Source organism: Gossypium raimondii, chromosome 3 (genome assembly GCF_025698545.1).
Source record: "Gossypium raimondii isolate GPD5lz chromosome 3, ASM2569854v1, whole genome shotgun sequence".
NCBI classification, from domain to species: domain Eukaryota; kingdom Viridiplantae; phylum Streptophyta; class Magnoliopsida; order Malvales; family Malvaceae; genus Gossypium; species Gossypium raimondii.
In genome coordinates this window covers 59,426,779-59,450,347 of record NC_068567.1, presented here as the reverse complement: position 1 = coordinate 59,450,347, position 23,569 = coordinate 59,426,779, and the positions used below count along the sequence as shown (strand labels likewise).

General features: G+C 35.5%; 5 protein-coding genes and 1 pseudogene across 7 annotated transcripts; 3 read left to right on the top strand and 3 right to left on the bottom strand.

Moving 5' to 3' along the window:
• The first annotated feature begins 455 nt into the window (after window positions 1–455).
• Window positions 456–3,203, top strand: LOC105795095 (phytosulfokine receptor 1-like; annotated as a pseudogene).
• A 761-nt stretch (window positions 3,204–3,964) lies between these two features.
• On the top strand, window positions 3,965–4,981 carry LOC105796017 (phytosulfokine receptor 1). The gene is made up of 2 exons (XM_052628958.1): window positions 3,965–4,286; window positions 4,887–4,981. Exons 1-2 carry the CDS (start codon window positions 3,965–3,967, stop codon window positions 4,979–4,981), a joined length of 417 nt encoding a protein of 138 aa, XP_052484918.1.
• Window positions 4,982–5,085: 104 nt separating this feature from the next.
• On the bottom strand, window positions 5,086–9,261 carry LOC105795092 (uncharacterized). Of its 2 annotated transcripts, none has more exons than XM_012624562.2 (14): window positions 8,956–9,261; window positions 8,647–8,723; window positions 8,216–8,374; window positions 7,887–8,100; window positions 7,722–7,808; window positions 7,489–7,628; window positions 7,349–7,429; window positions 7,156–7,220; window positions 6,896–7,071; window positions 6,693–6,823; window positions 6,517–6,604; window positions 6,233–6,446; window positions 6,040–6,146; window positions 5,086–5,945 (listed from the first exon to the last, which is right to left on the bottom strand). In XM_012624562.2, the coding sequence occupies exons 1-14, from the start codon at window positions 9,121–9,123 to the stop codon at window positions 5,532–5,534; spliced, it is 2,121 nt and encodes a 706-aa protein (XP_012480016.1). In that variant the 5' UTR covers window positions 9,124–9,261; the 3' UTR covers window positions 5,086–5,531. The 2 variants fall into 2 exon arrangements, with proteins under 2 accessions (XP_012480016.1, XP_012480017.1); XM_012624563.2 differs by having other exon boundaries at window positions 5,086–5,942.
• A 3,886-nt stretch (window positions 9,262–13,147) lies between these two features.
• LOC105795093 (14-3-3 protein 6) lies at window positions 13,148–15,271 on the bottom strand. Its single transcript, XM_012624566.2, has 4 exons — window positions 14,667–15,271; window positions 13,876–13,998; window positions 13,577–13,693; window positions 13,148–13,473 (listed from the first exon to the last, which is right to left on the bottom strand). Exons 1-4 carry the CDS (start codon window positions 15,150–15,152, stop codon window positions 13,414–13,416), a joined length of 786 nt encoding a protein of 261 aa, XP_012480020.1. The 5' UTR covers window positions 15,153–15,271; the 3' UTR covers window positions 13,148–13,413.
• LOC105795090 (40S ribosomal protein S6-like) lies at window positions 15,234–17,470 on the top strand. The gene is made up of 4 exons (XM_052628957.1): window positions 15,234–15,254; window positions 15,870–15,978; window positions 16,151–16,423; window positions 16,920–17,470. Exons 1-4 carry the CDS (start codon window positions 15,234–15,236, stop codon window positions 17,156–17,158), a joined length of 642 nt encoding a protein of 213 aa, XP_052484917.1. The 3' UTR covers window positions 17,159–17,470.
• Window positions 17,471–17,540: 70 nt separating this feature from the next.
• Window positions 17,541–20,670, bottom strand: LOC105795089 (2-carboxy-1,4-naphthoquinone phytyltransferase, chloroplastic). 2 transcript variants are annotated; one of them, XM_012624557.2, is made up of 11 exons: window positions 20,425–20,670; window positions 20,019–20,268; window positions 19,662–19,765; window positions 19,508–19,579; window positions 19,284–19,422; window positions 19,054–19,172; window positions 18,871–18,970; window positions 18,745–18,783; window positions 18,549–18,659; window positions 18,364–18,429; window positions 17,541–17,825 (listed from the first exon to the last, which is right to left on the bottom strand). In XM_012624557.2, the coding sequence occupies exons 1-11, from the start codon at window positions 20,520–20,522 to the stop codon at window positions 17,718–17,720; spliced, it is 1,206 nt and encodes a 401-aa protein (XP_012480011.1). In that variant the 5' UTR covers window positions 20,523–20,670; the 3' UTR covers window positions 17,541–17,717. The 2 variants fall into 2 exon arrangements, with proteins under 2 accessions (XP_012480011.1, XP_012480012.1); XM_012624558.2 differs by having other exon boundaries at window positions 19,054–19,160; window positions 20,425–20,669.
• Between the last annotated feature and the right edge of the window lie 2,899 nt (window positions 20,671–23,569).

The window sequence follows — 23,569 nt, the reverse complement described above, 5'->3', positions numbered from 1 at the left end:
GATTATCCCAACTTCTAATTTACTAAGAACTGAACCCAGATGATAGATGCTATAAAGATAGTAGTAACAAGTCTTTGGTAAAAATACGGTAAATCATGTTAATATCCCATTGCCATCAACATCAATTAGGGTATTGCTGTGAAGCCTAATTAAAACTTCTGCTTTGCGTGTCACTGCAACCTGATTTCATCTTTGGAATCTTATCCTCTAACCTTATTTAGACTTTTCAAGAGCTAACGTTTTATGCTTGGCAGTAGAAAACCACATCAATATAGCAATATATTACTCCAGTGAAAGCAGTATCTTCTCTCTGAAGTCAATTATACGTTGAGAGTACCTAAATAACAAATACAGATAGAGGGTAACATCATCATCATCAACATCATCCTGTTACATTTGTAAGAAAGAAGCAACAGCGATGGATCGTCCGAGCTCTGAAAAGTCATGGAGCTTTGCCTCCTCAAAACATTACGTGGGAAAGCCCCCACAAAATAAAAGAAAACATAAGTTGATTCAGTCAATGCAAGGTCAGAGTTGTAGCCCCATCCATGACAAACATGTGGCAAACTTAGAAGACGCTTAAACAGTAAACTTACCACAAGCAAGTCCGGTGGTCACATGTGAGATCACCCTCTTAGTAGACTAACCGAACAATGAATGGTTTAATCTTAATTGGAAACATGAATAAAATGATTTATCCTATCATAGATATCCTTGTCCTATCAAAGATATCTCTCTTACGATTCCATAATGAAGTGGGAACCCTTCAAGAACAGTAAGCCTAAACTCTGTTAACATTCTTCCAGCCCTCAACCTTCAAACTCTCTTCATAGTTATTCTCCATAATCTCCAACTCTCAGCCTCGACTGGTGAATCAACCTCCTCAGCAACCATTCTCTTTCCTCTATACTTTTATATTGTTAAGCCCTGTAGCAACATTAACTAAATAATAATAGATACCATACCTTCATCAGTACACAGTAAAAAAACAGTAACAGCTCCTTCATGGGCATCCCAACTATGTCTTTGGTTTTCATTTTGTTGGCTGTCATGCTTCAGCAGATGATACAGGGATCTCAAGAACCAGCATGCCATATGAATGACTTAACGGCCCTCAAGGGTTTCGCCAAATGTTTAGAACCGGATATTGGCGGGTGGAACTGGAGCAGCTCCAATTGCTGCTCATTTACAGGCATCACTTGTGACAATTCCTCTGATATATATGGAAGATTGGTCGGGTTAGAGCTTGGGAACAAAAGACTCACAGGCACAATATGTGAGAGCTTGGTTGGATTGGAGCAACTCAGAATCCTGAACCTCTCGCTTAATTCTCTCCATGGTAAAATTCCTGCCAACTTGTTTCATTTTCGGAACCTAGAAGTCCTTGACTTGAGTAACAATTATCTCGTCGGTCCACTTCCTTCTGCAATTCATTTACCATCAATTAAGTACTTGGATCTCTCAAAGAATTATTTCTCTAGCTTCATTAGCATGCGATTCTGCACAAGTTCATCTCATATCCAATATCTTGATCTTGCACATAACTTCTTCGGAGAAGGTTTGATATATTTGGAGAATTGCACTTCATTGCAGTATGTTTTCCTTAATGGAAATGGTCTGTCAGGAACTTTCCCTGAGAATTTGTTCCGGCTACAACATCTCCGAGTTCTGCACCTTCAACAAAATCAGTTTTCTGGGCCTCTGAGTTACGGAATTGGGAACCTTTCTAACCTTGTTGAAATGGATATCTCCTTGAATGACTTTAGTGGAAGTCTTCCAGACGTTTTTGGGAGACTGAGAAAGCTAGAATCCTTCTCTGCCAGCTCAAATAGATTAACTGGATTATTGCCTGCTTCATTGGTGAATTCGACTTCACTTTTGAGGATTGATCTGCACAACAACAGTCTTGACGGTCCGATCAGAATAAAGTGTTCTGCAATGGCCCAAGTCACCTCACTTGATCTCGCTTCTAACAATTTCCAGGGGCCAGTTCCTGCTAGTCTATCCTCTTTCCAGAGCTTGAGAGCTCTGAATCTTGCACGCACCAAACTCGGTGGTGTAGTTCCATTCAAGTTTAGAAATCTGCACGCACTAGAATTCCTCTCGCTCGGAAACACCAGCATCAATAATATATCCACAGCACTTGAGATACTACAACACTGCAAAAATTTGACTATATTGGACCTTGGTTTGAACTTTTACCTGGAAGAAATGCCTAGCAATGTAAATCTGCAATTCACGAGTCTTACGGCACTTATTATTCCATTTTGTCACCTGAGAGGTTCTCTTCCAATTTGGTTGAGTAGTTCTAAAATGTTGCAATTGCTGGATCTGTCATGGAATTCATTGGGAGGTTCCCTTCTTGGATAGGCAAGTTCAAATATCTCTTTTACTTGGACTTGTCTAACAATTCCTTTTCCGGGGAGATACCAGAAAGTTTAACCGGACTAGAAAACCTTGTCCACAAAACTGCTCTACTGAAAGAATCATGTGAACACATCTCTCTCGTAAAAAGGAAAGAGCAAGGTAGGCCACACTTGGTATATGACAATATATGCACCTTCCCACCGACTATTGATTTAAGTCATAACAAGTTTACTGGACCAATCTGGCCAAGCTTTGGGAACTTGAAGAACCTTCATGTATTGAATTTGGAAGAGAACAACCTTTCAGGAAGCATTCCAGATAGTATCTCAGGGATGACAAGCTTGGAAGTATTAGATTTGTCTTGTAACAATCTCCGGTGAAATACCTTATTCTCTGGTACATCTCAGCTTTTTGTCTGTATTCAATGTATCATACAATAGACTTTACGGGGATACACCTTCAGGAGGTCAATTCATGACGTTCCCTGATTCAAGCTTTGATGGGAACCAGGCTCTCTGTCCTAGACTAGTCGCACCATGTCAAAGAAAACAGATTCCTCCAGTTGTGTTCCCTGGTAAAAAGATGAAGATTATGGATTGGAACTTTGGAATTGGTGCAGCAATTGGTTTTCTTCTCACTGTCTTCTTTTGCTTCAAATCAGGCTGGGTTATTCCTAAAGGAAGGGTATGCAGATGCTGAGATTTGTTCTACCGGATGTCATTTTTTTAAAGGTGACTGCATGTACCAATTGTGTTAATCCTTGGGTTCATAATGTAAACAAGCATGTCTAACAAGCTTGAGAAAATGTTTTTTATGCAACTCCTCTGGTATTCCCATGGTTCTTTCTTGCTTGAGTTTTAAGTCTTTACTAATGTAAACAAACCTAAAAGAAAATTTTGAGAGAAAAGTAACGAGTGATAGAAGAAAATAAATGGATTAAGGATTTTTGGATTTTAATAGGTAAAAAGAGATTCATTTATTTTTATAGAACATAATTTATTTTATAAAATACTTATTTTTTAAAGATTTTGGTAGAAAAATAATGTTATTTGATTATGAATGAAAAAAAATTTGAAGTCATGTATTGACTTTGGTGAATTCTGCTTCACTTTTGAGGATTCATCTGCACAGCAACAGTCTGGACGGTCCCATCAGAATAAATTGTTCTGCAATGATCTGAGTCACCTTGCTTCGTCTTGGTTCTAACAATTTTCAGGGACCAGTTCCTGGTAGTCTATCCTCTTGCCCGAGCTTGACAAAGCTTCATCTTTCACACAAAAAAACTTGGAGCTACATTGGTCTTTGGTTTGGACTTTTACCAGGAAGAAATGCCTAGCAACGTGAATCTGCTAAGGCACTTCTACATTTTGTCACCAGAGAGGTTCTCTTCCAATTTGGTTGAGTAGTTCTAAGATGTTGCAATTGTTGGATCTGTCATGGAATTTGCTGGAAGGTTCCATTCCTTCATGGATGGGCAAGTTCGAATATCTCTTTTACTTGGACTTATCTAACAATTCCTTTTCCGGAGAGATACCGAATGCATCTCACTGGTAAAAAGTAAAGAGCAAAGTAAGCCTCGCTTGGCATACAATGATGTATGGAGCTTCCCGCCAACTATTGGTTTAACAAGTTTACAGGTCCAATCTGGCCAAGCTTTGGGAAGTTGAAGAACCTTCATGTTGAGTTTGGAAGAAACAACCTTTCAAGAAGCATTCCAGATAGTATATCAGGGATGATAAGCTTGGAAGTATTGGGTTTGTCTCCTAACAATATCTCTGGTGATACACCTCATTCTCTGGTACATCTCAGCTTTTTGTCTGTGTTTAATGTATCATACAATAGGCTTTACGGGGAGATACCTTCAGAAGGTCAATTCATGACATTCCCTGAAGCAGGCTTTGAAGGGAACGAGGCTCTCTGTCCTAGACTATTGGCACCATGTCAAACAAAATAGATTTCTCCACTTGTGTCCCCTGGTAAAAGAATAAAGATTTCGGATTGGAACTTTGGTATTGGAGCTGCAATTGGTTTTCTGCTCACTGTTTTCTTTTGCTTCAAATCAGGCTGGGTTCTTCCCAAAGGATGAGAATCATATCTGAAACAGGAATTGCTGCATCCAAAATTGTGTATTTGGTAGTGCAAAGCATATTTTGTTTTTTGTACAAAGGAGACCACTACTTGAAGAAAATGGAAGTGTATGCAAATGTTGAGATTCAAACTCTAAATCTGCTGGATGCCACTTTTAAGAGATGACTGCATAAACCGAGTTAAGCCTTGGATTCATAATGCAAAGAAGCATCTATTGACAAGCTTGTGAAACTAGATTTGACAATAGTTTTTTTGTATGGTTCCCATGGTTCTTCCTTACTTTAGTTTGAAATCTGTCTAATGTTTTCAGGTGTGTAATGATCAATAGAAATCCATAAAGCAGGCTATCGAAGTTTTAATATGCTTCTAATAACCATTTTCTTGCTGCATTTTATATTATGTGCGCTATGACACAACTGCATCCCTTTCAGGGTTCTTTGCAGCTGAGCGGACTAGGACAATACCAAACCTGCTTAGCAAGGAACCAGTGAGTGCCATATCGACAGAGACAACTAGGTTCAGTTAAGTTTAAGAACAATAAGTATATATATAAATAAGAGAAACATTTAAGGAAGATGAGAAACTGGTTCTGTAAATTGAAGTATCAAGATCATAGTGTCCTTTGGGATTTGTTGCACCAAAGACAATTGTCCTGGTACATGTACATTAAAGCAGGTCCATATATGGACTGAGACAGATTCAGGGTTGAGGGTGAAAATAAGGAAAAGGGATAAAAATGAGAATGCCTTTCATTTTACAGTAAAGAGAGAACTCCATAATACAACAAACCATCTGTAGCAACAAGGAAGCAAACTTTCTTAGTCAATGATCAACCTTAGTGTACAGTATCCCTCAGATTGTATCTGGTGTTTTTCGACTGTGTATTTGTTTCTTCCCCTACTCCGAAGTGAGTTGTAGCAAAAATTGTGTGGCTTTGGTAAAAACATTTCAGTGTTGCTTACCACAGAAGCACACGCATGCTTCGGACCTCGGTGAGAAATGAAGTCATCTTCTGATTCACTTCCTAAAATGGTTACATTCAACATCTAGACTGACCAAAGTTTCTGCTCTCCGGTTCAAAACATACGATCATTGTCAGCACCATAGTCTCTAAGGTCCAGAGTCGGTCGTTTCAATCTCTGGAAAATATCATCAAGGGATTCAGACGAGGAAGCGATGGAGGACAATGTGTTTTCTTCTGTCTGACGTAAAGGGAGGTAGTTGTTCACTTCTAGGATAGATTTGAAATTTACAAGACCGGACTTCATCAATTCCCATTTCGAGGATAATTTCTCAGATTTCGGTCTCATTACACTCTTGAACGAAGTTGATTCTTCTAGTGTTGACTTCGTGTTAGATGCTTGCTTGTTCTGGTGTTCTCTTGTGCTAGAATGTTTCTTAGTGATAGTTTCTCTGCTTGTCACATGTTGAACCTCTTCATTCAGTGGTTTAAATTGACTCATCGTTCCAATTACTGCACTAGCCATCTGCTGGTACCGCATATGTATCGGATACGAATATGATTTTCAGACACAGGTACTTAAATAAAAAAAATGAAAAGTTCAAATGCAAGAGCAGACATACCGTGTTGTTGCTTCCGGGTTCAATGTCAACATTCATGCTGCTGAAATTCCTTGCCAATGGAATAATATGCTCACCAACTCTATGTCCTCGCTCGAGCCAAGCCCGTTCTGAACATTTTACAATTTGTAGATTGTAGAAAACAAAGAAGATGACATTTTAGCAAATGCTGATATCGCAAGGTGTAGTAAACTACCTTTCTGCAAGATAATTAGACCTGACGAGTCGAATCCATCTGCATCATCGTCTTGATTTTGAAACTTGAATATTCTCCAGTTTCCGAAATAATCAATGACACGGTCAAAGAAGTTTGTCACATGTAACAATGTGTATATAACCATAATGAGAGGATAGATTTTGTTGAATCCTTTACCAAAGAAAGGGACAGCATCATCTATGTTCCCCATTCTCTGCAATATAAATTGATGTTTACATGAGACTAACTCAAACCACATTTTTTGTATATATCAATAGACTAACCTTCTCGAAGATCGTTTTCCTATTATCAGGGATACGGATAAGGTTGAGAAAGTTGTATGAAATCGGAGGAGCATATCGCGCAACCATCCTAATAGAGACATTTATGAGTAAGATATCCTAGAAAATGAGAGAACAAGTAGAAGCTTTTTAAGATGGAAGGGAAAAGGGAGTATTACGAGCATATCATAAGCAAGCTGACTGAGCTTGTTTGTCTTGGTGTTAATGAATAGAACATCAACATTCCGATTTTGAACAAGGAAAAATAGGTGCAGATGCACATATACAACAGAGGGACGAAAGCAGCAACCTGCAAACCAATACGATCATTCGATATCGATACCACCAAGTCCTATAGGCTAATTGTGGAAATATAATTTACCTGGACAAGCATTTCCTGCTTTCCCACCGAATTTATGAGAATGGAAAAGAGAGATAAATCAACACCAGCGGGCAGTATGGTAGCTTCTGCTAAAAGAATTGCAGCAGATATACATCCCAGAATTATTGCCAAGAGTTTCTCTAGTTGCTTTCTTACAACACAACGCCATATGAACTCTGCAAGGAAAAAATATTAGCTGAGTTAATGGTAAATGCATAACAGATACTTAACAAAGAACCATTAAGGATAAAGTAATTTACCCATCATATCAAAAGATGGTCCTAGCTTGCCTGTCCGTTCGGGCTTGATACTTGAAACGAATTTCCTGCAACACCTTAAAATGAATCTTGGGCAAACTTAAAAAAAAAAAAAGGGACAAAAACACTTTTAGCGATGCTGTCCTGCATATAGCTTGATATGCAAGCAAGGTTTGTATGAGTGCAAAGTACACACCATCCGGTTATATTACGGCGCTCGTAGTTTCTGACAGTATCTTCCAGTTTGAGAGCTTCCAACACAAAGCTTGAATATTCACTGCAAAATTCTAAGAGTTAACTTCAATGAGACAGAATCAAGCAACAAATAGTCCATACCTTCGGTACCGACAGTATTCCTCTCTAGCTATCCTAAGTCGGCGTCTAAGCATCGCCATTGATTTGTGATCAGTATTGTAGTCCATATCATTCTCCCCAAACCTTCCACCTTGAGGTTTGAAGGAAGGATCTTCTTTTAACTGCAAAATAGAACATATAATTTGTTTGAGGGAACTACTTGGAAACTCCATTTTTGACACTAAACAGACCTCATAGACAAAGTGGGGAGGTACCATTTGATATAATATGTTGTCAATGATATTCATATAGGGTCTTAGTGGATCATGGTTCGTTATCTGATTCAATGTCGCTTGAGCAACCTAAATAAATTGCACCTTCATTAGTTTGTGCAGAGGCAAAAAGATAATACCACCAAGACTTGATTGTGATTTACTTACTACTATAGCACTAGAGAATTCTTGATGAGCATCATCAAGTTTAACAGCCATTTTTGCAACTTTGTGTGAAAGAACTTTATGGCGAAAAGTCCAATCCACATTCTTCCAAATGCCCTTTGGGATTTCACTAAGACCAAAGCCAAGGAGGAATGCACCAGTAACAAGTCCAAAAGTATTTGAGCAAGCCATGGCAAAACCAAGAATGTCTCCGCTCCTTCCCCCCAAAAGAAAAGAAAAGGGTCAGTCTACACAAACAAAATAAGGAACAAAGTATAAATAAAAAACACAAATGAAACAGAGCAATCAGTAAGAATAGAAGGGACACATGCCAATTTTTGCTGAAAATAATGAATAAAATGAGTCCAACAAGTGCAATAGAACCAACACATAGGTAATAGACCAAGTTTTCATGTAAACTAGTCTTCAATCTTTCCACCATAGTGAAATCTCCAGCATCTTCATAACCCTGAATAGTAGGCACCACAACCCTGTTTAGGAAATAATTTAATATAAATCAATGAGAAAACAACGCATCTATTAAGCATTAAGCTTCTAAAACATCTACCCTAGACCTCAAGCATGATAAACAAAAGGTAATGAAAGCATAAGGAATGACCAATTGCATTTTGCTCCCTTCACTAAAAAAATGAGCAAATTAGTTGAGGAGACAAAATGCAATATGACTTCTAGCCTCTATAGTACTTTTACCCAAAGGAACTTATGGTGGGAGACAATATTTTGTTGATAATAGTATATTTACCAAGTTAGCAAAAATGTACTCCAATAGGTTAGGCTCCAAAAGAAAGATATCCCACCACTGTAATTACCAAATATTGTCTGCATGATGGAGAGAAGAAAAGCAAACAATCAATAAAAGTAAGTGCATAATTTCTAGGCAAAAGCAAATGCCTACAATCATATACTCGTATTGATCAAATAAAATTCAGCTTTCTACCCACAATATTGATCAAATAAAAACAAAATAAGGGTAACCAAGAAAATATAAGTATGATGGGAAGAACTGCAAGATGGAATTAAGGTTGTTAATCTAAAAAAAGGAAAAAAGTACCGTCCAAATATCGGCAGGGACGAGGATGATAATGGAGAAAGAACAAAACCAAGTATATCCAACGGTGAAAAGAACATAATTAGGAACGTCTGGACTCGAGAAATATTTCAAAGTCAAAATCACCATCCCCATTGTTAAAGGCAACGAGATGAAATAGAAAAACAACATCTTTCTTTCTATCTCCTCCTTTATACAATACTTTGACAATCTAATCTATTCTATTTTGTTATTGTTTAAATAAAGTACATATATTATCTGGGTAATTCCTCTCATTTTCTCTTCCCCACGAAAACAGTAGGGAAGAGAAAACAATGGTTGGTTTTGCATTTGCAAAGAGCTTTTGATTTCGTTTGTTCTTATATTACGCTTAAACTTAAAGCGCAACTATATTAATGCAAAAATTTGCGTAACGGGTCTAGACTAAACCTGATAATGGGTGGGGTTGAGGTTCGAGGGATGCAAAATTTTAATTTGGTTTTTTAATGTTAGAAAAATGAACTTAACTTACTCAGATTAAAAATCTTTGAAGTTGAGTTTTACTCGGTCCATCTGTATTTAATTTTTTTAAATTATTTTTTATATAAAATAAATTTAAAAAATATAATTAATTAAATACATTAAAGATATTAAAATAAATATTTTTCAACAATAAAATAAAAGTTATACAATATTCAAATAATAACAACAAAGCAGTAATAATATAATAGTGAGATGATAGCAAAACAACCGTAAAATGGCATTGAGATAGCAACAAAACAGCTGATTTGAGTCGGACTTGGGCTAAAAAAATCTTACTCAAGGTTCGGCTTGTTTAAAAGACGAGTCTCACTTTTCGAGCTTATATTTTTACCCAAGTCTTCTCACTTTTCGAGTGGAAGCTACATGAACTTGTTGAAATAGACATACACTACAAATAATTTGTCATATATCAATGCACATTTTTTATTAATAGTTAAGTTATGTCAGCAAAAGTATTTCCATTTCAACGATTCTATTTGAACACCGGTTACCCATATTCTTTATTTCTTTTTCTTAACCATGTGATAATTTCATTTTTTAGGTAAAATTAATTTTTTAAACAAAATATCCTATACCGTCATATTGTTATTTTAATTTCTTTTAAAACAATCTCATTATAAATTCTGATCATATCTGTTCTTGTTGACACAATACCTAGAACTACCCGTAACCCCTCTCCAACCCATATATAGGAGGATAATGTGCTTGAGCGCACTCAAACCTACATCTTCTTACATTGACAACAATATCCATACTAATTGAGCTAAGACTCAACCGACTACTTTAAATTTTAATTCCCAGACACATAACCCATTTTAACTTTCCCGTTTCTCCTTTCTTAGTCACTTCCAATATCTTGTTACTTATGCTTTATTAGTTTGTTGAAGATAATTTAAAGTTCTTTTATCGTTGATAGTGTAACATTTTACATTCGATTCGGAAGATGATCGGATGCAAAGTGTCACATTATAAACATATTTTATGTAGAAATACCAAAATTTAGAATTAAAATAAATTCAAACAAAGTGATACAATTTAAGTAAGATTTAAGTGTCAAATGAACTCAAATGGACCCACATACAATAATTCAAGATCAAAGACAATTAAATACAAAGTCAAACCACAAATTCAAATTCATATTGAAAAAAATACAAGGTTATGTCTCGAGACAATAAAGTCATGACTTAAGACATGTTTTCCCTATTTCAAATTTTTAATTTTGAAGTTTCGTGTCTCGAGACAATGGTACCATGTCTCGAGTTTTAGAACCTCACGTTCCGACACATGCACTTGAAAATGCACAATCTCATATAAAATGTTCATGAGATCTCAAGACTTTTACTCAAAAACGCAAAAATTTAACTATTCAAATTATTTTCACATGTCGTTGAATGGTTCCTAAACATATCCAAACATATACAAAAGTTCTAAACATGTCAATCCAAGTCCAAAACACAAAATTTCTCATTCGATAATATATTTCACTAAAATTTAGCCACCTAAATGAAATTACATGCATAACATCATTTTGCATATCTTCAAATTCGATATTATAGTTTATTTCCTTAGATTAACATTACTTGAGCTCTAATATGAATTATAAATACTGAGACCTATATACGAAAAATAAATCTTCATATTGAATAAGAAAATTCATTAATACAAAACATATTTCCAAATATACTATATCCTAAAACTAAATTGAAAGTCATTCTAAATAACAAACATTAGAATTAAATCTCAGTAGCATATAAATAAGATTAAGCATAAATAATGACATTACTAAAATTGGCATTATAGCATGTTTAGAAGATCCACCAAGTGTAAAATTTCACAACGTAGCTAGCATATCCAAATCTGAAAACACATCACTAAATAAAGGATTCACATTTTCAATTCCCAGTAATACATATCTAATTAGTTGAAACCGAATTCATGATATTCAATCAGTTCTCTAATAAGATAGTATGTGTGCACAGATAAAAAGTACATACTAATAAATCTATGGAGCGCGTGTAACATAACTTACCAACCAAATTTATAAAATTACACAAAACGTCATAAATCAAATCTCTCGAACATACAAGAGCTAATTATACTCGATACTGACGTAAATGAAATTAATTAGTATGTTTTCCCTCTCTTTCATGATGCATTGCCATCTATACCGACATAGCTCCATCAACATTGAATTTCAAATGACCAGTGGGTGGGAGGCTTCCAATATTGGGTAATCTTCACATGTTGCTGCTCTTGATCCATTTGGATGTACTGCGGAAAGCGAAGGATGTTGTCATAGTGCAAATTACACCAACAAGTTACCCAGGCAAGGATCCTTTAAGAGATCATTTTGCTTCTATGGTTCCACAAGGACCAAGCAATCACAATGAAAGCGATTCTTCATAGCTTGTCACACCATTTCTTCTCAAAGTGCAAATTGCCATGCCATAAACCGATCCTTCCTCTTAAACATATGCAGCTTTTTCCTCGAAGAGAGAAAATTGCTCATAATGCTATTGAGATGATTATAGACATTCACAGGTAGTAGAAACACTGACAAATAAATAAGTCGGCAGACATATCAAGGTTGATCTAACAAGAGTGACCCTTCTTGGTTTTGAACCCTTGAAGGGTAGACTTCTAAATGGTTGGAATTTTCATGGTGTCTAGGGGTCATCCAAGATACTATGATGGGAGCGAACCTGCAGCATAATGGAGGTCACTTGCGCACTAAGCTATCCAATCCCACTCCAAACAACTTGCTTTGGCACAAGTTGAGCTTGAGACCAGATAAAGCTTGGAACCTCCTAAGCACAAATTCAAATTCCAAATAGAGCATTAACCCTAAGGATTATAGATTTTTTATATGAATTTTATAATATATTAATAGTCTATATTATACAAATTTTGATGTGTAGTTGTGTAGAAAATTAACCAATCAAGCTTCCCGAGGATAGTTGAAGCACTAAGAACGGTTCTGCTAGACGTCTGATTTTGTGTGGTTACAGTGAACGACAGATGGCATAGGTGGGCTCGACCATTATTTGTGCAACTAAGCAATGGGATTCCAATTCCTATTCCTATTCCTATTCCTATTCCTATTCCCATTCCTAACCAAGAAAAAGACAAGTTGAAAGCGATCACAAATTGATTGGTACCTTCTTCCCATGGCTTAATAATTAAGTCTCTGACTATGGGCCATAGCATAAAGTTTCCCATTTATTTGTCATAATCAAATTGCAAAACTATTTGAATTTTGGACCATTCCTTTGTAAATTGCAACCAAAATACAAAGAGGGAGAAGATAGGGAGAGGCATGGATGAAACTAAGGACCAGCAAGCAAAGCAAATCTACAATAATAACCATAAGATTAATTGATTCAAAAATTGCATTAAAAACCAATGAACACCTGTTTTGCAGCATGTTTTAATCTCCAGGTAATCATCTTTCATGGTGCATACTCGACCAAGAAGAATCTCGAGACAAGCATATAAGTTTAGAGCAAGCTAGTAGATGAAGCCAATGACAAATATATATTGGCATCAATTGAAATATAAGGGACAAGGGGATAAAGAGATGCAAGCATATTCCCTGTGGTAAAACAACAAAAGCTATATCAATATCGAACGGAGAATTCGAAGAAAACAAATTTCAAACCTTAAGCATAGAAAATATCTCAACCATCAGCTCCATTATTGTCGTGAAAACAATTAAGAAAGTGTGCACATAACTTCACTGCCATTACAAAAGCTAGAAGGCTTCAAACTCAAAAACAATAACCAGTGAAACACTAAGAAATTCTTAGGAGTACTTCCAAGGTTCATAAATTGAGGCCTGATCTACTAAAAACAAGTAATTGAAGACGATAGTAGGACCACGCAACTTCTCCATACAAAAACAACCAGAGAAGTAAAACACTACCATGAAGATTAGAGACTTCACGGTTGTTTCTCATCCTCTTGTTTGGGAGCTTCTTTGATTTCATCTGTCCCATCATCCTAAAGTAGATAAAGAAAAAGGTATTAATAATTAAAAAACTTAAGGTATAACAGAAGGCAGAATATAAAGGTCAAAAAGAAAAAGAAATGTGTGGGGTCTAACCTGCATGTCTGAGGTCCACAAAGTGAGGTTATCACGAAGAAGTTGCATTATCAAAGTGCTGTCCTTGTATGAATCCTCTCCAAGTGTATCCAGCTCGGCAATGGCTTCATCAAAAGCCTAAGGAAAGAAACAAAATATGTTGACTAATGGAACTATAAGACAAATTAACGACACTCCAAAGGATGAACAAAAAAGAATTTCTTAATACCATTCAAAACACGAGCGTGCACACCAATGTTTTTCAAAGAATAAGATTAATATAAAGACTAAACTAAAATTCTGAAGTCCCGTTATCCTACCTGTTTCGCAAGAGTGCAAGCGCGATCAGGAGAGTTCAAGATCTCATAGTAGAAGACGGAAAAGTTGAGAGCCAATCCTAATCGAATAGGATGAGTTGGGGCCAGCTCTGCATTCGCAATGTCCTGAAAAGAACACAGAACAAAAAAGATGCAGATAACATCGAAAGGGCCCGAAATTATGGACAAAACACAAGTCATAATCACTTTAGCAAAGGTAAATATCTTCTATTCAAATGTAAAAGTGTGAAAATACAAATAATAATAACAGTATATTCAGATCCAGACTAATTGCAAGACTTTAAAGAAAAGAGAATAGCGGTAAAAATGTCAATATAAACAGGAAGTGCATCAATTTGTGACATGACCTGAAAAGGCCCAATAAAGAGAAGCAGCTAATAGTAATATTAGACTGTGTTAATTGAATTAATACAAACAACCAAAATGATTTCGAATTTTAGGTTGTTGGGGGACCAAGTAAAGGGGTGACCTTTGATCACTAGATAAAAACAATTTCTCTTGGATTTAACAAGAAATGAAGCTATGCACATCACACGTAAGTGATAGTTTTAAATTTAGATACTTCATATGCTTCTCTACTCATAGATTTAGATCTCTTGTAATATTTTAAATTGTGAATTTCGCTGATTTTATACGATTTTTTCTTCTCCAAGAAGAATTTTAACTCTTAATTTAAGATACTCATCGTAAACTAATGAAACCCAAAAAATAAAGCAAATCAAGACAAAAAAAATGCACAAGATCGAAAAGAACTTGACGAAATAACCACAAACCTGAGCAGATTTATACGCAGTGAGCGTATTCTCGGCAGCCGCTTTCCTGTCATCGCCAGTCTTGAACTCAGCCAAGTACCTATGGTAATCTCCCTTCATCTTCAGGTAAAAGACCTTGGAATCACCGGTCCCGGCGGCCGGAACGAGCTTCTCGTCGAGAAGCTTCAAAATTCCGGCGCAAATCTCGGACAATTCGGCCTCGATCTTGGCCCTGTACTCACGGATGACAGAGACGTGGTCGGCGTTGCCACGTCCTTCCTCTTTCTGCTCGATGGAGGAAACGATCCGCCAAGAGGCACGGCGAGCGCCGATCACGTTCTTGTAGGCGACAGAGAGGAGGTTCCGTTCCTCGACGGTGAGTTCGTCGGGGGCAGGGACGGCGGAGACGACGTTCTCCATGAACTTGACCATCTCCTCGTAGCGCTCGGCTTGCTCGGCGAGTTTCGCCAGGTAAACGTTTTCGTCACGTGCGGAAGGGGTGGCCATGACTTTTGGTTTAGGGCGTCGTTTGGATGGGGAAATGAAAACTGAAAAAGATTTGAGAGGTTTGAGTTGTGGAGAAACGAAATGAGAGTTCTTGCCTTGGATGTTACCAGAGGGACTTTAATGGAATTTTTAGGTTATACATTTAATATATTTTTGGATTAATTGTATCAGATGTCTTAACTTACCACTTAAATTCCAAATTAGTCCCAAACTTTAAATTATTTTAAATTAAATCTTAAAATATCAATATCTTATCAATTAGGTATATATTGACCCTACGTTACGACGCTGCTACTTTAAGAATCAATTTTATGTTTTCTTTCCAATTTCATTTAAAACAATATTTTATTTATTGTTTTTTTTTGAGTTTATGTAAGTTTATTTTTTATGTTATTCTACGATCTATATTAATTATCCCAATTAATAATATCGTCTCAACCTACGTCCTTCCTTTAAAATGTGATGTGTTTACTATATTGGTTATACCATTCTTCTATAAAATACAAAAAAATAGAGGTATTCCACTTGTATATAGTTATATAGATTAAAGAAATTAAATTAAATATTCCTTTTTTATAAAAACTAACTAAATTTCATTCTATTTTCATCACTCAATTATTAAATTTTTTAATTTAGTTACTAAATTTTTTAAAATTAAATATTTTGGTCTTAGTTGCTATTAAATTTTTTTACGGAAAACTGACTTGAAATTTTTAGAATTTCTTTTTCTTTTTCTTTGTTCTTTCTGACTTCCTTTGCGGCTCAACTCTCCATGTTTCCACCTTCTTCCTTCAACCTCTGTCTCTCTGTTACTGCCAAACAAAACGTGGGGAAACGTAACAGCATGTTTCTAATCATACATGACTTGGTTATTTGATTTTCTTTTGCCTTACCATTATGATCTCTATTTCTTGGTGTCTCACTTGGAATCTAGGTTTTTGCCTTCATGTCTTCCTCTGCAGAATTGGAGCTTGATTGCGTTTATGGTGCTTGAGCAGGCACCCCTCGCTTCCGGGGATATGGAAGGCGTAATGGGGGGAGAAGAAGGAAGTCTGTTCGTGGATGCATTGTTAGCCATGACCTGTCTGTTTTGAACTTGGTTGTAGTGAAGAAGGGTGAGAATGAATTGCCTGGGCTGACTGACACTGAAAAGACAAGGATGAGAGGTCCAAAGAGGGCATCCAAGATTAGGAAGCTCTTTAACTTGTCCAAAGAAGATGATGTCCGGAAGTACGTCAACAGTTACAGGAGGACTTTCACAACAAAATCTGGTAAAGTTTCTTTTTCCTTTGTAATGGATGGCCACAAGATGTAAGAGACTAGGTGGCTGTTTTATGTTACGATAGCGATGTAAACATTCTCCAATTATTTTCTTATGATGAAATGGTCTCCTCTGACGTATAAACTTGTTTTCTAGACCATAACACAGTGCTTAATGTGCAAAGAAATAGGGTAGAATTTTGTGAGGGTTTCTTCTGTTATCGTCACTGTCTGTTCCCGATGTTCCTGTCAGTGTGCCCAACCATAGCTTTCTAACATTGTTAAAGTTGAGTATGCACGTAGCACTTGCATGCTTCACTTGCCACACCATTGCCAACCTTTCCTATGGAGTTAAAACAGGTTTGGCTTTACCATTTACTCATGCGTGGTGTATGCTGGAAGTAGGATATTGGATTTTGGGTTTCAGCTGGAATCATATAGGCTTGGTGAAAATGATGATTTCTTGATTGTAAATATTACTTGCTGATAACTTTTCTGGTTTTGCAGGCAAGAAGGTCAGTAAAGCTCCAAAAATCCAGAGGTTGGCAACTCCATTGACACTCCAGAGGAAGCTAACTAGAATTGCAGAGAAGAAGAAAAGAATTACAAAGGCCAAGGCTGAGGCAGCTGAGTACCAGAAATTGCTTGCCATGAGGTTGAAGGAGCAGAGGGAGCGCGGTAGTGAGAGTTTAGCAAAGAGGAGTTCCAAGCTCTCTGCTGCTTCTAAGCCTTCTGTTGTGGCTTAGACTGCTTTTTAAGTTTTGATAAACAGTGGGCCTTGTCAGTACTTGGTTTTTGTAGTGTTATATGCCGATCGTTTTGCCTAGTATTAGATATTTTGAATAGTGAAGACCCAGAGTTAGCTTAGGCTTTTTTGTGAATTCTGAGTTTGGTATCCTATCTATTATGTTATTTTATGTGGTCTACACTTATGCCTTGAGGATGTGCTCCTTTGGCATGGCAGATCTGTTTATTGTGTTTAAATTGTAGCCTTATAGTATAAATATATGTTATTATGTGTCGCACGCATGCCGTCCTCAATATTGAGTTTTCCCTCATCAGAATTCTACTCCTGATACCTAAGTGATTCTTTTTATCCAATATTTGAGTACTTTCACTTTTGACCTCTTTTTGAGTAGGGCGAGAAAAGATAAATGATTTTTGAATTTCCTGATTGCTTCAGAGTACACAGGTTCCAGGTGGCAAAAAGCTCTTAATGTCCAGCCTTGTTAGAGTTGAATGCAACCAAAACTACTTATGTGAGGAGTGATGTAAGGAAAAACTGAATTGGAAGCTGTGAACATATCATTTAACAAGTATCCTAGCTGAGACCAACCCTGCAGTCATTGCAGCTCCAAATAAAGCATGCAACCTCACACAATAATATTTTGCCATGAAGATCATCCCTTTGTCCTGTAAGAAAGAATTTCAATCAGAATTTTCGGTTGGTTAATGTTAAGATGTTCAAATCTCAGCATTCATTAGGCTTACAGTTCAAATCTCAGCATTCATTAGGCTTACGGTTCAAACCCCAGCATCCAACAGGTCTAGGATTTTAACCACGGTATCTGCAACCCTTTCTCTATTCTTAGGGTAGGGTTTCCTTTTTTTATTTTTTCAAATTGAAGGGGGTGTGGATGCTGCCAAGACTTAAACTCTAGACCTTAAATGCCAATGCAAACTTTTTAATCTCTTTGTTTTATGAATAGGACCAGTGGTCGATGCGGTTTTCAGTCCCACTGCCAGTTCGGTTTCAAGTAAATAAAATATTAAAAAATAAAAATGATTAGACAACTAAAAGAACATGACCCAATCAGATGAAACTTTGGCTCAGTTGATTTTTCTCTTTATCCCAATTCAATTGATTTGTACTAATTCATGGATCAAATCACCACCCAAAGACAAGGTTGTTGAAATCGGTAATCTTTATCAAGCAAGTTTAACAGCATACCTTGTGGTTCTCTTCAACAAAGTTAACCACCAGTTTCCCTATAGGTAAGGTCAAGGCACAAAGCACCTAGATAAAACCAACACAAGCACAAACAGTTACAATATGCATACTTATGAACCATCAAGTATTTTAGCATCAAGCAGATTAAATTCATTTTCTTAAATCAATTTTAACCTTTTACTTACAATGCAAGTTAGTGGAAGAGCTTTGCATAGACCAAGACTAAATAAAAGAGAATAGAGTGTTAAGACTGCCCCTTTCACAACCATTGAACCTCTCTCAGTGCCCATCTTTACCTGCAATCCAAGTGATAGAAATAAATTTCTTTTTTCTGCCTCTGCAACGGAGAAAAAACCACAATACTTGATGGAGTGTACATACCAAAGGTGACATTTTCCCGACGGCGATATCTTCTTCAATCTGAGATAAACGAAAATCATGTCATTCATATAAAACCTATGATGAGTTTGTGAATTGTCCCACACAAAAAGACCGAGAAATATTAACCTGATGAAAATGGCTACAGAACAGAATAAGGGTAGTCGTCAAGCCTACGAGCACCGATGCAGAAAGAACGGTGTGTGTCAAGGGGAGGAAGATTATCTCCCTGCCAAAATCACCCAAAATTAATGTATTGAAGGAAAACAAAATTGAAATCTAGAAATTCTGCATTAGTTTTCAGTAAGCAACCTTGTGCTGCCCAGTAACAAGTAGAAAGCAGTGGTAGCAAATGGGCCAAACGCTGCAAAGCACAAGGGCTCTCCCAATCCTTGGTAACTTAACCGAAATGGTGGGCACTGCAATAGAACCTGATGTTAAGTATGTATCGGGATCTCATAAATGTTATAGTATCTGGATGGAAGTGATCATTGAAAAAAACCATATTGCCCCTCGTGTAAATGAATGAAAATTCACTCTACCTGATATACGTAACCACAAAAGATTGCACAACCAAGTAGCAACAATGAACGCATATTTCTTGCATCTGCAGATGCCCATGTCAACCCAATGAAGCCAAGGGCAAGTGACGAATAGGCAGCAATAAGGGGCCCTGACCGGCTTTCACAAGCACAATACAGAACTTTTTATGACCAGGAAACATAGTAGAGAAATAAAAGAAGATACACATTGGCAATAAGATTACCTGCCAACCAAATTTACTACTGATTCCTTTTTGTTCTTGTCTGCTCCGGTATCAAAATCATAGACATCATTGCTGCACATGCACAAAACTTAAATATTTTAAGTAGCATCCTAAGCATTGCTCTGATTACTAGCTTTCCACCCCCATAGCTCACCTTAAATTGAGCCAAGTAATAATAAGAACGGAAGAAGCCAAGAGTGTCATATAACGCCTAGCTGAAAACAAGCCTGTTTGCAAATAAGCAACTGCACCACCTACCTGCTCAAAATTATAAACAAATATTGCACAAAAAGTTATTGAATGAGATTCTAGAGACACACATTGGTGAAAGAGAATAAATCAATAATACAAACGTTTCGTTTGACCACTGCAAGATATTGACTAATGCTCTATAACACTTCTGTTTGAGATCACATTAGAACTAAGGAATCAAGTGAATTCTGTCAAAATTAAGCTATCTCAATAATCTAGTTCATTATCATAAAACTTCCATATGTTAAAAGAAGCTCACAGTCAAAGGAACCAAAGCAACAGAGTAAATCGGCAACTTAATTGCCCTCCATATCAATGTTGCTTTAGAAACATCATTTTGGTCTTGATGAGTGCCATCAGCTGAAATGTGTGCTATATTGTTGGGAAATACATGTTGCTGGTGCTGGCACCTGGTTTTTAATCTTCCAATTCGGGAAAAATTTTGTTCATCAGAATTGAAATGCAATGAACCTTTGGAAGTTTTTGTAAAACGAGACCCTTCATAAGACCTGAGGGAAAAAATATTCTAATTCAAGTGGGGAAGGAGCATTTTCTGTATGTTAACAGGTAATCCATAAAAGATTCTAAGATTAAACAAAAACCATCAATTATATGAACAATATTGCATCATTGTAGAGAAAATAAAAACAAAAAAAAAAATTCACCTGATAAGGTCACCATGCTTTGTGAAGTATACATGGTGTATCCGTACACCTGACCCTAAGCACGAGGAGCTGAGCGTTGTCGTCAATGGCTTCAACATATCTCAATCTCTACAAGAAGATGGAGAAAACGAAAATGGGTCATTGGTTTTCAACTCTCCGGTGACCGTTAGTTGAGTTCATTTTCCCAGTGGCTGGATAATGGTTTGAAAGATCAACTGAAAACCGACAGAATCTTCACTATCACCAAATCTTATCCATCCATAAAAGATGTTAATTACATGGGTCATGTAAGCCACTAAGCTCATGGTTTTGGCCCGATGGGCCTTTAAGGCTTTGCTTAGACTCCATTTCTACCGCTGCAATGATGGTGGTGCTTAAGTGCTTAAACGTGAGAATGAAATAGAGTGAGAGTAGAGACTATTTTATTTGGTTAAGTGAAATAATATTACGGAATAAAAGCAAAATGATAAATTTAATGTTCTTTTCTTTTATTAATTAAACATGGCCTGCATTTTGTTCAAATAAAAACTAAAGTAAAAAACAATCACCTAAACTAAAACAAAGGCCCAAAAAGAACCAAAACTGGCCATATTTCAAAATCCTAAAAAACCCCTTTCCCCTAACAGAAACCTAAGAAAACTATCTCGCTGCCCATCTTCATCTTCGACGGACTCGCCTTCTCAACAGATCTTCTTTACAAGCTACAGAAATATGGGTGAGGGCGATTTTTTTTAGTGGGTATGTAGAGGTTATAATAATTATTTATCCTGCTTCATTATTTGAAATTTACATTCACGCATGTATATATGTAACTATTAAAAAGATAAAAATGTAAAAATGTACTATAAAAAAACCTAAGTTCTTTAATTTTTTCTCCTTAACCATAATTTTCATATTTGAAGTCTAAATTGAGAATATTAAAATAATTAGTAAAAATGAAATTGAGACGGGAGGAGAGCCCGATTGCTTAAAGCGGTTTGTTCAACAAAGTGGGAGTACTTCGTCAAAATGAGCTGTGAGTGGTGCACGACCTAAGGTAGTTAGTGCTACACTGGTGGTGCACCGTTTTTTTACTGAAATTGATACGTATTAGTGATGGTTTGTTTTCGCATACCATCTTGGACTTATCAATACTTTTGAAAATTGTTTAATATGTATATAAAAACATTTGCAAATATCAAATAAACGAGATTAAATAAATTTTAAATATAAAATAAAAAAGGAAAAATGATCATTCTACACGTTAAACAATAAAATTATCCACAACAAAATCATCTCATTCTAAACATATAAGATGATAATTTTATAAAATGTATACATAAAATTGTGTTCGTGAAACTTTGAAGGATTTTTTTCTTTTCATTTTCTCGTTATATAAATTCTTTACTTTTTTTATTCTTTATTCCATTTTCTACTTAAAATTTAAACCTTAAAATTGAAAGTCGGCAAACTTTAACGATTGAAGTTGATTGAAGTTGAAGGTTTTAGGGTAAACTATAGAATTAGTCATTCAACTATCAGCGTGTTTTAAATCATTTTTATTTTGATCACTACTCTCCTTTAAATGGTTAACGAAAGCAATGATGTGGCCTTTTTCTAACTGGTATAATAACACATTTAATCCTTAATACTAACAAATTCTATCAACTTAATCCTAATTCTAAATAATTCAATAAATTTAACTGTTCACATTTTCAAATTCTATCAATTTGAACCTCAAACACATATAATTAAATATAATTATAATTAAACTTATATAATTAAATCTTGATAAACTTACATGTAAATTTGTGATTTTGATAAACCCAAAACTCAATAAATTTATGATTTTTATAAACTTCATCCATGATCGTGTTAATAGCATAGAGGAACCCAATTTTTCCTGTGAAACCTATCAAGTAATTAACAAATAAAAATAAACAAGAAAGCTTCCTATAAGCCTTTTTCAAATCATCATCTTTTATATTCTTGTCACTTGAAGAATTGTGTAATAATCTGCACCCATCTCTAAGCATTAATTTTATTGTAAAATTTATCTTCATCTAATTTATTTGTAGTTTAATCAAAAAAGATGTAACTTTTTGGGTTTTTATTTTCCTAACTTGAATTTAAGATTTTTTTATTTTGTAGTATTTTTAAATTTTAGATACATATATTTTATATTTATAATTTCTTTTATATTTTAAGAAATTTATATAATATATATATTATTTTAAATTTTAAATATTTTTATAAAAATTAGATTATGGCATCATTAGTGCCACGTGTCACAACCTAAGAATGTCACATATCCTATATTTAACACAGTTACAAAAAAGTATCAAAACCCTTGACGAAATGAAAATTCAAGTATCAACTTGGGACAAAAAAAATCATAAATACTAACTTGGGAGAAGGTGTCAAGTTTAGGGGGCTAAATGCATATTTGAGCCTTATAATTATAATTAAATTTAAACACATATAACATTATTTATATAAATAAAATTATTTTTTTTACTTTTTCATAATATATAATTTATATTTAATTATATGTGTGTGAAGATCAAATTAGCGTGCAAGTATTGATGACTAAATGAGTTATTATATCAGTTAAAAGAAGGTCACATCATCAATTCTGTTAACCATTTGACGAAAAGTGTGACCAAAATAGAAACAATCTAAAATGTAAGTGACTAAATAGAAATGATCTAAAATATTGGTAACTAAATTGAAAATTTTTATAATTGGATAACCGAAACAAAAACATACTAATAGTTGGATAACTAATTCTATAGTTTTCTCAAATTTTTATTACTATAAACAATAATAAAATAAAATATTTATATTTTTTCAACATTATTTATGCAACAGCTAATGTATATCAATTTGAAATAAAGATTTGTGTATTCCAGTTTTGTGCTGAAATGGTACGCATTGGCGGATATTGCTGGAATCAAGGCGGAACTGACTAAAACAAAAGTTCCTTTGCCCGAAAGAAATTCTATATAAGCATCAACTCCTTCATCTGCATTGCTGTTATGGATAAAGTGTTTACCGGAGAAACATTAAATGTGAAGTGTAATCAATGCAGATTCTAACAGATCTTGTGGGATTGTCTTATCTGGTTTTCTAATGTAAAATCTCTTTTCCCACATCAAATAACAAC

Coding starts and splice junctions, on each gene's coding strand:
- LOC105796017 (XM_052628958.1), top strand. CDS start 3,965: ATGGAGCTTCCCGCCAACTATTGGTTTAACAAGTTTACAGGTCCAATC. Junction 4,287..4,886: donor TGAAGGGAACGAGGCTCTCT/GTCCTAGACTAT, acceptor CATCCCTTTCAG/GGTTCTTTGCAGCTGAGCGG.
- LOC105795092 (XM_012624562.2), bottom strand. CDS start 9,123: ATGTTGTTTTTCTATTTCATCTCGTTGCCTTTAACAATGGGGATGGTG. Junction 8,101..8,215: donor ATTATTTTCAGCAAAAATTG/GCATGTGTCCCT, acceptor TTTGGGGGGAAG/GAGCGGAGACATTCTTGGTT. Junction 7,072..7,155: donor ACCATCTTTTGATATGATGG/GTAAATTACTTT, acceptor TTTTCCTTGCAG/AGTTCATATGGCGTTGTGTT.
- LOC105795093 (XM_012624566.2), bottom strand. CDS start 15,152: ATGGCCACCCCTTCCGCACGTGACGAAAACGTTTACCTGGCGAAACTC. Junction 13,694..13,875: donor CTTGCACTCTTGCGAAACAG/GTAGGATAACGG, acceptor TTCTTTCCTTAG/GCTTTTGATGAAGCCATTGC. Junction 13,474..13,576: donor TGTGGACCTCAGACATGCAG/GTTAGACCCCAC, acceptor TATCTACTTTAG/GATGATGGGACAGATGAAAT.
- LOC105795090 (XM_052628957.1), top strand. CDS start 15,234: ATGAGAGTTCTTGCCTTGGAT. Junction 15,979..16,150: donor CTGTTACTGCCAAACAAAAC/GTGGGGAAACGT, acceptor GTGCTTGAGCAG/GCACCCCTCGCTTCCGGGGA. Junction 16,424..16,919: donor GACTTTCACAACAAAATCTG/GTAAAGTTTCTT, acceptor CTGGTTTTGCAG/GCAAGAAGGTCAGTAAAGCT.
- LOC105795089 (XM_012624557.2), bottom strand. CDS start 20,522: ATGTTGAAGCCATTGACGACAACGCTCAGCTCCTCGTGCTTAGGGTCA. Junction 20,269..20,424: donor AAGCATGGTGACCTTATCAG/GTGAATTTTTTT, acceptor TTTTTCCCTCAG/GTCTTATGAAGGGTCTCGTT. Junction 17,826..18,363: donor TTGTTGAAGAGAACCACAAG/GTATGCTGTTAA, acceptor TCTTTCTTACAG/GACAAAGGGATGATCTTCAT.